Here is a 15,182-nt window from a genome sequence, read left to right on the forward strand (position 1 = left end):
ATTATGAGGAGATGAAATTCAAAGAGAACTTGGTCTAATTTTAGCTTGGCCTGGGAAGTATCTAATAACTGACAATAATCTATACATTTTCCCCTGTTTGATTTATTTATTTATTTTTAAAATTTATTTATTTTAAATTTATTTATTTTTGGCTGCATTGGGTCTTTGTTGCTGCGTGCGGGCTTTCGCTAGTCGGGGCGGGCGGGGACTACTCTTTATTGCGGTACATGGGCTTCTCATTGCAGTGGCTTCTCTTGTTCCAGAGCACAGGCTTTAGGTGTGCAGGCTCAGTAGTTGTGGCTCACGGGCTCTAGTGCGCAGGCTCAGTAGTTATGGCGCACGGGCTTAGCTGCTCCGCAGCATGTGGGATCTTCCCGGACCAAGGCTTGAACCTGTGTCCCCTGCATTGGCAGGCAGATTCTTAACCACTGCGCCACCAGGGAAGCCCCCCCCACCACCGCATTTGATTTAAATGCTCTGATTAGAGTTGAATGCTTTTCGTATATCTCAAAGTATGTAAATTTCATTTAAGAATATGTTCTTTAAATTGCAGCTAACATTGGTGGTTGACTATCTGAATTACAGTTATGATTTTTATGGGCCTGCTGAGATTTACTTTTCCCCTTGTTTTCATTTTTAAAATCGATTTGAATCTCATGGAAAAATATTCCCAAAAAGGGCTATGAAATTTATAAAACCACAGCAGGCTGAAAACCAATGTCCTGATGGTGTATTTGTGAGTGTGTGATGGGGTATTACTGCAGGGCAGGAGTGGAGTGTACACAGAGAGTGAAATAGGAAACAGCCCATTTGAAAGATGTTTTCAGACACCAGGATTGTGGGATATTCAAATGAAGTGTGTGTACCCTTCCAAACCTAAGCCTTGCAAGTGTTGGTGTGATAGGAACTTTGCTCGCGTCTTGGCAGAATGATCCAAGGACACCCTGTCTGCTGTGAACAGGGACGCATCTCAACCTCTCTTTCTTCTTTCAGATTGATGACCCCAACAGCAGCCTTGAGGAGGTGATGGACGAGGCTGATGCCATCAGCTCTGTGAACAATCTGGGAAGCAAGCAAGCCTTGCATGCAGATTACCTGGGTTCTGAATACCAGACAGGACAGCTGTACCCGTTCTCCCTCAGCAGTGACCCCGACACGGCCACGTTCACTCTCACAAATGCAGCTCCAATGACCCCATCCTTCCAGAAACGGTGGTACGTGAATCTCAACAGCCTAATGGACCGGGCCCTGAGCCCACAGTGTGGCGATGGGGAAGAGCTCTACATCATCGCAGGCGCCGTGCCTTCAGACCTCAAGGTCAACGACAAAGTGACCATCCCGGAGTTTGTTTGGCTGGCAGCCTGTTGTGCTGTCCCTGGAGGAGGCTGGGCCATGGGCTTTGTCAAGCACACCGGGGACCGGGAGGTCATAGAAGATGTGATGGTGAAAGAACTTGAGAAACTGCTTCCATTCACGCCTCAGCTGTTCCAGAACAACTGTGGGGAAAGTGAACAAGACACAGAGAAGATGAAAAAAATCCTGGAAATGGTCAACCAAGTCCAGGATGAGGAGCGAAGGGTAGACTCTGAAGGGGACGCTGGGACCCTCTCCAGCACGAGGAGTACCAGGTCCACTCTGCTGCCTCCAGAGGCATCTGGGGAAAGGAGTAGCCTTTTGAGAAAACTCTTGGGCTTCGCTGCTACCCCATTCATCAAGCTTTGCCAATTAATTTATTTCCTTGCAGTCAGAATCCTGAAGTACCTTGTGTATTTCCTGTGGTATGTCACCAAACAGGTGACTTGTGGTCTAGAAAGTTGTCTTTACCGCCTGGGGTCAGCCACCGTCTCCTACTTCTTGACCATTGGGGAGGAGCTGGCCAGCATTCCCTGGAAGGTACTCAAAGTCATGGTCAGGATCACCAGGGCCATTCTCCGGATCCTTTGTTGCCTGCTGAAGGTTGTTTGCCGTATCGTGGGCATCCCTGTCCGAGTCCTTGTGGACGTGGCCACTTTTCCTGTGTACACCATAGGCGCAGTTCCAATTGTGTGCAGGGACATTGCAATGGGCCTTGGTGGCATCATCTCTCTGTTCTTTGACACTGCTTTTGGTACCATGGGTGGCCTATTTCAGGTCATTTTTACTGTCGGCAAGCAGATTGGCTACAAGATTACTTTTGACAATCCTGGGGAATTATAGAAAAAAAAAAAAAAAAACTGAGTGCCCAGTCACAGTGAATTTGATTTGTTTTTTTAATAGAGAAAGCTGGAATATTTTGCCTATATAATGGGTTTCTGTTCACTGTCAATTATTGTAATATTTTGGTCTTTGGTGGGGGGTGTCTGCCTGTTTTTGCAAAGGAAGATGATACAATTTTGACTTCACCCAAGAGAAGTGTTCAAGGTGAGATTATGTGTAGGTCACCTGCTGTGATGTGGGTGAACTTCTAAGCCATCACCTTCAGTTATTCACTCTGATACAGGTGACCATGTGAGAGACTCAGGTGTTCATCTGTGATAATTAAAAATTACAGGAAAGGAGGACAACTTTAAACCAAAGGCTTTCCAAGAAAAGTAGAAAGGAGTCTTGTTCCTCCTATTAATCTCTGAGACTTAAGGCAAAACTGATATAAATATTCCTGGCCAATTTGTTATCATTTTGCTTCTTTTTCTCCCCAACTCAGCTGACCTGGTGAGGTAAAGACATGCTTCCCTGTTGAAATAACTTTCTTAGGACATAGAATCTGCTATATCTCTTAGCTTTCCATGGCTCCCAAGGACCTGTAAGGTTGTTTTGTTTTTTTCCTTCAAAGTTGAATTTCACTGCACTTTTTCTTTTAGGTAATGATAAGCATTTTATGGCAAACGTGGCATAACAAATTCTGAATGCAAGGACTGAGGTTGTTTGCCCCTTGAATGCTTTAGTACAGCCCTCCCAGGTAAAGAAAAAGGGAGTGCATAGGTCAGACCCCTGCTCTGAGTAGGTGCTGTAGGTCCGAGGATATCCTTAGCCAAGCTTGGATTAACTTGACATATATTAAATCTCTGGCTGAGAAGACAGAGCTCAAAGACCTACATGTTAAGCTAATATGAAAATTCATATTCTGCAACATACTAGATCATTCTTTCTTACACTTCAAACGAGTACCCAATACCAAAAGTAGAAAGTAGTAAAACACTCTGACTTCTGTCCTTAAATGATTGCTTTGGTATAAAGGTATAAAAAAGAGCCCCCAACTAAAAACTTTTCTGGCCATCTCGGAAAAAAAAAAATCCATATACATATATATAAGTTTACATATGGATAACCTTGATTCAGAATCATTATCTCAGGAAATTATTTTTTAGTGTGTTTGAGGCTAGAAAACATAACTCTCCCATTAATTCAAGTTCTATGTGAGAGCTAATCCCCAATTTTTTGATTAAGCACTTGTCATTTTAAATCTTGCACTGAAAATGATTGACGGGAAGAAACTGAAGCTCCCAGACTTTGCTCTGCCTTCCACAGCTGAGATGGAATCACCTGGATTTTTCTGAGTTTTCTAAAGAATTGCTGTGGGGTATAATAGAAAAGGACCAAGGGTAAACTACTGATTTGGGGATTGCAGGCCACCATGCATCTGAAAGTTTGATGCAGAAACTTGGGGTCCAGAAAGGCAACAAGGAGAGAAGGGTGGGTCAACCATTTGCATCAAGTCGGTGGACAAGAAATGTGACTGTAGTGAGAGTTACATTTTGTAGAAAAATAATTGAATTGGACCCAGAGTGGAAGAGCAAGCTGCCATCCTGATCAATTTGTGATGCAAGGTAAGGTAGTATGACACCAGACTGCGAACGTGTCATAGGGAGCTATGCACCAGATTACCTAAGACTCTGAAGCAGTATTTTACCAACACTTCTGTTAGCATAAAAACCTGTAGTCGGACTTTCCTTCGTTTTAGCAGCATGAAAGTACACGAGGAGCAAGGGTTTGCCTTGGTACTGATGGGTCAGGAATCCTGCTGGATGAAAGAAAGGGAATTTCAGAAGGGACCAGCGAGATGGTCTGAGCAAAGCCTCATTTGATGAGGAAGCTGAGGCCTGATGCTAGCTGATGGCGTATCAGGAGCCAAGGTCTTCTGCATATGTCCCATCACACCTGGGATGTCAGATCTGTGGTCCAGCTGCCTGCCTGGGCCAGGGCAGAGTTTTCTCCATCATCCGTCAAACAGACTAGGCTCTGATGGATCAAATGGGTTTGGCCTATATGATGAAACAGCTAGCCATCCATGCATAACGTCATGCTCACTGCCTCCCATGGACTCGATATCCCCTCAGAGTACTTATTTGCATACTGAAAGACCCAAAGAGGGCATCCATGGTAGCTTGAGTCCCTTGGCACCATGGAAGGAGCAAGGTATTTGAACTGCTGCTTGAGAACCATTTGAAAATGTCTTCCTTTTCAGTTCCAGTTGTTTAGCGTCTTATTTATTTATTATGGTGTGGCCTTCTTTGAAATCTGGAAAGGAAAAAATATCCCTGAGTTTAGGTGGCTGAGACCCTTTGCTCTGGACCACTGGTATTGGCTGTGCCTCTGGTTCACTGGCTCCAGCAGGTGGCTGGACTGCTGGCCTGTTCCCAGTGATCTACTTTGGGCTTTGGGGTGGGAGTTTGGGTTGACGAGCCCCATCTCTGGCTTGAAGATTTTTCTGTGGCTCCTTTATATTCTCAGGCCTTTGGGGACGTCAGCCAACTCTTCATCACTATGGAGCTGATTTTCTAGTCTGGATCAGACATGTCTTTGGACACTTTTCTTTTCCATTGTGCCTTTTGAGTGTTTGCTTCTCGGCATCAGCACTTGCCCCTAAATGCAGACGACGGTGTCAGGAGAAGGAACTAGAGTGAAACCCTGGTCATTCGTTCAGTCATTCATCCATCAAACGTGTATTTGGACAGCAAAGTTGCAGAGGTCGACGATACACGGACCCCATGTTTGAGGAGTTCACACATCTAGTGGTGAGGACATGGTGCAGCTGATCCATGTACCACATCATGGGAAGCCTGCAATGGTACTAACAGCATGAACCTGAAGCACAGCAGGAAAGACCACGAAACCGTGGACACTGGGGAATCCTTTACAGAGGGTGTGACAAAAGTCAATTTGACATTTTAAAGCTATGTACAATGCTGTGCACCTTACAATGCTCAATAAAGTAATTGTTGACCATGCATCAACCATTCTGGAAGATATCTAAAGGGGGAGAATCCTGATGGCTGTAATGAGGTTTGGGGGGTTATCTGTGATTTTAATTTTTTTCCCGTTTTCTTCTTGATCAACATTAACTCAAGCTGTTTCCACTCCCATCTGGATTTTTTTTAAAAATTTTGAATCATATGTGAGAAAACAGAGAAGGTTAGATCAGTGAAACAAGCCCTAGAACTTCTTTTCCATGTTGTTTCTCTGAAGAACTATCTGGGACATGAAATATTTGAAGCACCCGGGGCTTATTGCTTCACTGACTCTGAATCACATAGCAAGTTATAGAAACACTCTGATTTGTTTATTCATTAGGAAACACCCCCCCCCCCCCCGCAGTGTGAGAAATGACAAGCAGTCTCTGGAGGGAGGTGGTCCTCTCTGTGGCCTTTATTAGGGCACCCAACCTTGGGGTGGAGGTGGCAGAAATTCTTGGCTGCCTTCCCAGTGTGGGCAGGGTCTTATGCGTGATTCTGTGTCTTGTTCAGCTTTTCACCTAAAGTCATCACAGTACGAGCTTTTCAAAATGTTACACTATGAGCCATATAGTGTGGACTCCTTGACCTTTATAAATGGGTTCTCAGACAGAATTCTCATTGTCTCTTTCTGTTGTTATTTACTCCCAGATTATGGCTTGATTTCTAATAATTACACTCCAAACCTATTGCTTTTAAGCTTAAATTTCAACAAAGAAAGCACTCATGACCACTTGTCTTCATTGATTGTATGCAGTGACTAGGAGTTCACAGAGAGATGCTCTCAGGAGGGGATCAAGGTCACTCCTGGAGGCCGTGTTGCCTAATGGTTAAGAGCGCAGGCTCTGGAGTCCAAATGACTTAGGCTTGAATCCTGGCTTCCCTGCTCAACAACCATGTGATATTGGGCAAGTTACCACCCAAAGCTTTAGCTTCCTTGTCTATGCAATGGGGCTAATTATTAGTACCTACCTCAGAGAGTTGTTATGAAAATTCAATGAGTTAATGAAGATAAAACATTTATCCCCATGCCTGTCACATGGCGAGTGCCCAGTAAATGTTAACTGTTGTCGATATAGCTATTGGTCATAATATCCATACACCTTGGATGAAATGATGAAGTTGCCTTAGACCTCAGGATGTTTCTAGATCAGAGCTGGAAGGGTTAAAGTACGGTCTGGGATTTGAGGTTATGAATGCAAATGAAGGAATCCAGAGCCTCAGTGGTGTCAAGATACCTGAAGAGACAGGTGACGGCTGGACCTAGAGTCTAGAGAAAGGAGATTCTGAGAACAGGAACTCTGCATGTTTTTTAGCACCTATTCAGGAAGGGAGGCATGAACATTTCTGGTCTGTCTCTGGAGTAGAGAAGCATTTCCCCTCCAGACCCTTCCTTGCTAAGTCCATAGTTTTATAACAGACTCAGCTTCCCAAGAACACTATTACTTGGAAGAGAGTTAACTAGACAGAGAGCATGTACACATTCGCGGCTGAAAAGGATGATGACCCTCCCTGTAAATAGTCAATACTATTTATTCTTCAGCCTCTTATGAGTTAAGACATTATGAATTAGTGCCCGAAGACTAACTGATCCTGGAGTATTGATTGGATAGAATTTCTGGGCCCTCATAGTTAATCCTTAGACCTTGCACTAGAATGACCACCCTCCTTCCTCCACCAACTCGCTCTCGCCAGGTACAGCCTCCAAGAGGCCCTGCCTGTCAGCCTCAGTGCCATACTTGGGTGATCTCATCCCATCCAAAGCAGATGCTGACAACACGTTCGTACTTTGGAGGCTTGAGTATGATATAAAACTGCATGCTCTCTCTGAAGATGGCATACCTTTCAAAAATGAGATTATTTTTATAAAGAAGACTCCATACTAATTAAATGAACCAAAAGATAATTTTGATAAATAATTAAGAAATTATAAGAGGTCTACTTATTCTCTGTGTCCTAACTTGGCCCACTTAATGGATCACTCTGGTTCAAACATTAAAATTAGAAGGGTCATGCTGGCAGATGCCCAGAGCTTGTGGACTTAGCTCCTGAACCACCCTTTTCACTGGCAAGTTCCACCCCTCTTCTTGACCTCTTTGCCAGGTATCTTTTCATCCCTCCGCCTCCTGCTGTAACTGATGCACGTATTAGGTACCTTCCGAGTTTCTAAGATTTGACCCTTCAGGACCAGTCTTCCTTCATTTGATCTTGATCTAGTTACATCCCCAGAGAGATCACTTTTCCAACCAGAGCGCCTTCCGATGGACAGTTCCTCGGGCAGCCCTAGCCAGGAGGGGTCCTGCCTCATGGGCACTTACACAACCTGAAGGCTCCTGAGCAGCGGGAGAGGTTCATGAGGGTAACAAAAGGGCTTTGGCTCATGCAACAACCCAGAGCTAAACTTACATGAGTCGAACTGGCCTGACACCCTTCTCCAGGGAAGACCTGTGAACCTGATCCAAAGGGCTGGTGTACACTTGTTTACTCTGTAAGCAAGAGGAGAAGAATGTGTGATGTATAGTGGAACCTTGTACAGAATAAATAATAGCTTTGAGAAAAAAAAAGTATAGAAAAATGTAATTCATGCTTAATGAAAAGGGCTTTGAGAGTAAAATAATTTGGTGGTGGTTGGGATAAGGTGATACCTAGAGATGTTTCAAACCAGCTCTCATTAAGATTCTCATGTATGTCTATAAGTCCTTCCTAAATACAAGTATAAGTTTGGACACTCCTTGCCCATCTAAACAAGTTTATTGGTTTTCTTTTCATGTGAAGGTGGCAGACTCACCTACATAGAACCCTAGAGTTTTCAGAAGTACTTTCATCTGCAGGGATTCGTTTAATATTCCCAAACATTGCATACACTGGAGTATTGACAGGTGTACCCACAGTCGTCTAGACTTTGACAGCAGGAGTCTAGAGTTCCTTAGGGAGTATTTCTCTTTTGGATAGGAAAGGGCACACTTGCTAAGATAGAACAATATTCAGTTAAAAAAAAAGTTTTTTAGGTTTATTTATTTATTTACTTTTTACTTTATGGGTGCAGAGAGAAGTTCCATCCAGTACTGTATGGATCAGTGCTACTCTGATTTGGAACATCACTATCTAGAACCATCCCGAAGACTCCGTGTTATAGGAGAGGCCATGTCCTAACAAGAGCTTCCAGGATTTCAGGCATCTTTGGAAGAAAAACAAGGAGCTCAAAATCAAATTTGCCCTGAATTCTGCACTTCAGTGCTTCTACAAAGAGTTACGGTATAGGGCTTGGGGTTGGTTTTGTTTGTTGTTTGTTTGTAAGCCTGCGCTCTGGATTCTGTAGACCCGGGTTCAACTTTTAGTTCTCCTACGACACTTTTGGGAAAGTCTCCAAACTTCTGTGAAATTTAATTCCTTATCTGTAAAATGTGGATAATAAAAGTATCAACCTCAAAAGGTTTATGTAAGAACCAAATGAGGGGAATTCCCTGGTGGTCCAGGGGTTAGGACTCGGCGCTTTCACTGCCGAGGGCCGGGATTTAATCCCTGGTCCAGGAACTAAGATCCTTGCAAGCCGCGAGGCGAGGCCAAAAAAAAAAAAAAAAAAGAATCAAATGAGATAATATGCTTTGTAAGCTATAAAGTATCACAGAAATATAAAGATTTATTATTATAGAAGGCTCCAGGTTTCTTTCTTTTTTCTGAAAAATCAGTACATAGTTCTTTTTTTAAAAAGGTGAGTAGACACAAATGAAAATTAAAGCAGTTATCCAGAAAGTGTACATGGCTTAGCCAAAAATTGGGTTTGACGGTAAGCGTTGTACACGATGCCCTGATAAGGCTCTGAACTTCAGGTCCTCAGAATTCTGCCTCTTGTCTATCCTTAAGTCCTATGTTCTTCTTTTTTTTTTTAGTTTACTTATTTTATTTACTTTTGGCTGCACTGGGTCTTCGTTGCTGCGCGCGGGCTTTCTCTAGTTTCCGTGAGTGGGGGCTACCCTGCGTTGCGGTGCATGGGCTTCTCAGCGCGGTGGCTTCTCTTGTGGCAGAGCATGCACGGGCTTCAGTAGTTGTGGTACGTGGCTCAGTAGTTGTGGCTCTCAGGCTCTAGAGCACAGGCTAACTAGTTGTGGCACAGGGGCTTAGTTGCTCTGTGGCATGTGGGATCTTCCTGGACCAGGGCTTGAACCCGTGTCCCCTGCATTGGCAGGCAGATTCTTAACCACCGCACCACCAGGGAAGCCCAAGTCCCATGTTCTTAAAGTCAGTGAAATCCGTCTTCAGTAGACTGCTCTGCACTCACGTCATGCCTGTTTGCTTTCCTCCCATATGAGTAAGCCGAGTCCCTGAAATATTAGGCATTAAAAAGAAGACACCATATGAGTAATAAATAATAAGAGCTGAACAAGAAATGGGTGCCAGAGAGTGAAAAGTCCCAGGGGAGTCTCTGAGAACCGGCGGAAACACCCAGACCTCCCCGGCAGCCTGCCAATGGGAGGATAGCCCGGGCCTGCCGTCAGCCCGGGCCTGAGTCACTGTCTTCAAGAACACCAGACAGCAGCTCCTGGGATTATGATTCTGGAGGTTGTCTCAAGTCTCTGATTTCCCAAGCTATTTGTTAATGAGGCATATCCAGGTGTATCCTCTTCATGGCATTTAGAAGGAAACTTCCAGGGAAGTGAAAGTTCCAGGAGTGAGGAATCAGCAGGCTGGTCAAAGGGGAGGGCGCTCCTGGGACCCAGGAGATCTGAGTTTACTTCCTGTGAGTCACGGCGCCTTTTCTGGATGCCACTGCAGGACCATCTTTAGGATCTTGCCAAATTGCAGGGAATAAATCTTTGCTTTTCAACAAGTACTTTCACATTAATGAGTCACAGAGATTAAGTTTTATCAATTTCTCTCTCCTATTTGAGGGTTACCCAAAAGTCAGAGAAATCTCCTGTGACATTATTGCGACGACAGCAGAACATCATCAACATCGTCATCATTATCACTTTCATCACTATTATGATTGTCATCAGTTCTTCCCCGACTTGCAAAATTGATGAGCGGGGTTACCCTTAGGTGGCAGCCAACCTGAGAGCATTTAAGAAATGTTGTGGGCTTCCCTGGTGGTGCAGTGGTTGAGAGTCCGCCTGCCGATGCAGGGGACGCGGGTTCGTGCCCCGGTCCGGGAAGATCCCACATGCCGCGGAGCGGCTGGGCCCGTGCGCCATGGGCGCTGAGCCTGCGCGTCCGGAGCCTGTGCTCCACAACGGGAGAGGCCACAGCGGTGAGAGGCCCGCGTACCGCAAAAAAAAAAAAAAAAAAAAATGTCGTAACACTCATGTTCCCAAATAACTGCCCTGCTTCCACCCCCAGCAGCCTGCAGTATTTCCAGAAATCTCCCCCCTTGGCTCCCTTCCCTTAGGCTGTCTCTTTCCTATGAAAATACAAAGAGCAGCCCATTGTGTTAATACTAGCAACTTAGAATAAATGATCCTATGAAATCCTTCCCGCTGGCTGGATCAACTCCCATAGGCAGTAATTGTTTTGCCAGGTGAGAGGCGTGGTGGGAAGCACTGTGCTGAGAGGGTCAGGAAGTGCCTTAGACCAGCTTCCCACGGGGCTGGAGCCTGGCCTAGGCGAGCCCTGTAATGTGACGGCTAGGGACAAAGTGAGGTGTCCTCTAAAATCTTAGAAATAATGCCAACAAATTGCTCTCTACTTGTCAAATAGAAGATCAGCCCATAATAGATCAAAGTAGAAATGTACACCTGAAAGAAGGCTCATCACCTGTCGTGTGCTAGTTAATGGTGAACAACCAGCTTGCTGAGGGAAAGAAAAGACCCTGATTTGTAATGTTTGCCAGTTTCTCTGGTATAAACACCCTCACCATGCCTGACTTCCAGCTGCCAATGTGACACCACTGAAAGCAGAGTGGTGAAGAACACAGTCTGCTCTCCAGAGCTGGCCACACACACCACAACTCCAGAATCCAACTGAGGGCATTACGACACGTATAGAAAAAGTGTTTCCAGCACAAAAGGAGGTGCTCAGTCATCGTATCGCAGGGAAAGAAAATTTGCCTAGACAGACACTGGCTATGTCCAGATGAGTACTCTCCAGGAGAGAGCAAGGCTTGGCAATTTGAACTTTGGATATTTCCAAATCACCTGCCCTGCAAAATGAATGCATCATTATTTTTGGCTCAATGCCATTAAACTTCAACCTACCTAACACCTCTTATTCTATCCCATTCCCACCAAGAAACTTTTGATTGTGACCTGGCTTCGGGTGATGGTTTGCCTCCGAGGCGAATGTACACCAAACACATAGACTTCAACCCCCCTCAACAATGCTTTATTTCAGCAAAGTTTTTACAAAGTGGCTTTGAATTATGTTTTGATTTCCTGTGTAACTTAAGAACATAATGTATTAAGACGCTGATGGAAGTGTTCCAGTCTACAGATCAGTTCTATTTTTCAGTGTAAATTAATAAAATATCATATCAAAATGTCCCACTCAATCTCTCATGTGTCCTAGTGTAAATCCCTTTCTAAAAGCCCATCACTTCTGGAAGCTCATTAGAGCCCACATCTGAGCTTTCAAATACGAGAAAATACCTCAGGGTGCAGTGTCCAAACCAACACAGAGAATTCTACACAGCCCTGGTTAGCTTCCCCTGAAATGCCATGGCCACCTTTCCATCTCCTTCCTTAAGGCTCACTTCTTAGCACTGTATCCTCTCTCCATGAATCAGATATCATGAGGATGTATTGAAAATCAGTGAAAACTCATTTGCTGCCATTGTACTTCAAGATGGCAAAATGCATTTGTCAGGATCCTTTCGTTGCATGCAACAGAAACCTCTTTGAAGCTAGCCCAGTCCCAAATTTACTAGATCATGTAACAGAAGCTGGGAGAGGGTCTTTTGATATCAGGGACTCACATGATGACGGAATTCTATCACACTATGTTGTCCTTATTCTCCCCTAGAGTAGATGGTCTCTCTTTGTACAGCATGGAGCACGGTCACAGGCAGCTCTGGATAGTCATCCTTATGGCCGCATATCTAGAGAAGGAAGGAAGCTTCTCTGTTAGCTCTGGCTAGGAGAATCCCCAGGGAGTTATTTTTTTTTCTTTTTCTTTTTTTGCCCAGTTGGGTACATTCTTTCTTGGGCCAATCACTGTGGCCAGGAAAACATGATAAGATGATTGACCCAGTCTTGGTCGTGAACCGTGTGATGTTGGTGGTACTTGTCATAAGAAAGATGAAGGAGGGGGTGTAGGACAGACACCTACAAGAGACCCACATGGACTGACTCACAGCTTGATTTAAGACAGAGTGATGCCCTTTCAATATATAAGGTGCGCTGTGATTATAAAGTCCTTTCACATTTATCAGTGGACATCTGAACCACACCTATTTTGATTTCTGACTTCTCTTAAAAAATAAAAGCTCTGGTAACTCTGAGCCAGCATTTTTCTAAGGCCATAATCATCTAGAGCTGATTAGACAGATCGTCATGAACGCCATTTTTTCTTGATCACCTCTCTGAACCACTTTGCTCATTTAAGTTACTTGCTTTAGCTCTTATAGCCACCTGGGTTTGCTAATCCCTAACATCAACTCATTTCATTTATATTTATCCTGTGAGCGCTAATTATCCAAATTGTATAGATTTTAAACCAAGAGTCAGATATTCAACTGACTTTCCTAGGATAACACAGTTAGAAGGTGAGATTCAGAACCTAGATCTTAGATTTAAGGTTGTTCAGGATTACCATATAAGGTTGTACAGGTTGTACACTGCACATTGTGTCTATGTGAATGGAGTCCTCTAGAGTTGTGTAGTTAACACTATATGTGGAAGCCCTAAGACTATTTTCCCTTTCATTTCACCACAGTTATAATACTGTCAAATATTTGGTTAAAAGAAGTCAATTGTCAATTCCTTCAAATGTTTATTATAGAACAAACACTCAGATGACTAAGAGAAATGATGAATGATCAGCTTGGAACAAAGACCAGCAAGTCTTGACATGGATAGATGCTTCATCCGACTTATGGAAATGATGCAGTTAAGTCTGCAATGAAGAACGTGCTCCCTAATGGCCATAATTGTGTTAAGGGTGATTTCTCTGTCTTGCAATTTCCCTTACTTTACAAGTAATCCAATCTCTTCCCAGATTTCAGTTTCCACATAATTAAAATGAGAGATTTGTACTCAATTTTTCAGAAAGACAGTAGTGCTTAATCCCAACTGAACATTAGAATCACCAGGGATCTTTTATTTACTTTTAACAGATGCTTAGGTCCCATCCCTAAAGATTTGAACAGAAACTTGACCAAAAAAGATATACATATGTTGGGATTTCCCTGGTGGTGCAGTGCTTAAGAATCCACCTGCCAATGCAAGGGACACGGGTTCGAGCCCTGGTCCAGGAAGATCCCACATGCCACGGAGCAGCTCAGCCTGTGCGCCACAACTACTGAGCCCACGATCCTAGAGCCCGTGCTCTGCAACAAGAGAAGCCACCACAATGAGAAGCCTGTGCACCGCAACGAAGAGTAGCCCCCGCTCGCCGCAACTAGAGAAAGCCCACGCACAGCAACAAAGACCCAACACAGCCAAAAATAAATAAATAAATTCATAAAAAAAAGATCTACGTATGTCAAAAAAGGAAAAAAGCACATGAAATATGCTCTCAACATCATTAGTCATTATAGAAATTCAAATTAAAATCACTGTGAAATGTATTATACACCCACACCCACAAGAATGGTGAGGATGTAGGGCAACTGGAACTCTCATTAACTGTTGATGGAAATGTAAACTGGTACAAGCACTTGCAAAACTGTTTGGCAACGTCTTAAAATGTTAAACATATACCCACTGTATGGTTCAGTCACTCCACTCCTAAATATTTACGCAAGAGAAAAGAAAACATACATCCATACGAAGACTTGTACATGGGTGTTCAGAGCAGTTTTGTTTATAATAGTCCCAAACTGGAAACAACTCAAATGCTCAGTGACAGGTGAATAGATAAAGAAATTGAGGTATATCCACACAAAGGAATGGAATACTACTCAGCAGTGAAAGGGAATTGACACACAACCACATGGGTAGATCTCAGAATAATTCTGAGTTAATGAAGCCAGACCGAAGAAAAAGAAAATACCATTTGATTACATTTGTGTAAAATTCTTGAAAATGGAAACTAATCTATAGCAACAGAAAGCAGATAAATGTCTGCCTGGTGGTGGGATGGGGGAGGATTACAAAGGGCATGAGGAAACTTTAGGTGGTGATGTCTGTGTTCATTATCTTGATAGTGGTGATGTATACTTATGCTGACAAATTGTTTATTATATACCAATAAGATAACGTATACAATACAATGTATATCAGTACAACTACAAAAATACTGCTACCTGGATCTCAGGTGCAAGATTCTGATTGAATTGGTCTAGGCATAGGTGTTTATTAAAAACTTCATATACACTTCTGTTGTACAGCTAGGGTTGGTTTTATGATTTTAGGTCATTACAGTTGTCCTGTGCCAGGTACTTTGAGAGAGTCCTTCCCTACTTTGTGGACTAGAGCAGAAAGGAATGCTCCCACCAGAGCTGATTCTCATCCAAAAGGATGCAAAGTGCTCAAATCCATTGCCTCAGTGCCCAGGGCTCAGGTCTGGCTGCTTGGAAGCTGGAGCTACCTTGGACTTTCACAGAATAGAAACATCCCTTCACCCCCAATGTTTATCCATCTCCTCCAGGCAGCCTGATGCCTTCTTGTGACTTCCTTTCCTTTCAAAGCTGCCTTGGGTGAGAATGTTGATGATATTTAACGTAGATAAAGATGTCAGTTGGGAGGGCTTGTATGTGTAGGAACAGTGTGATTTGCCCCAGCAAGCTGCCTTCTAGTAGCACCTGTCGGTACAACCTTGGGCAGGATGAGAGGCTGATACCAGATGCTTAGGCTTCAAAGCTAAGGCAGCAAAGTGTGGATC

The 15,182-nt window shown here is 43.7% G+C and overlaps 1 protein-coding gene across 1 annotated transcript in view; it reads left to right on the forward strand.

The window, feature by feature from the left end:
- Positions 1-5,199, forward strand: part of ENDOD1 (endonuclease domain containing 1) — a gene marked incomplete at its 5' end in the record, with an annotated part of 30,591 nt that extends 25,392 nt beyond the window's left edge. The window contains one exon of the mRNA XM_079928750.1: positions 994-5,199. Within this exon, the coding sequence (XP_079784876.1) occupies positions 994-2,196 (1,203 nt within the window). The 3' untranslated portion in view covers positions 2,197-5,199. The remainder of the gene's footprint in view (positions 1-993) is intronic.
- Between the last annotated feature and the right edge of the window lie 9,983 nt (positions 5,200-15,182).

Source organism: Stenella coeruleoalba (genome assembly GCF_951394435.1).
Source record: "Stenella coeruleoalba genome assembly, chromosome: 8".
Lineage (NCBI taxonomy): Eukaryota > Metazoa > Chordata > Mammalia > Artiodactyla > Delphinidae > Stenella > Stenella coeruleoalba.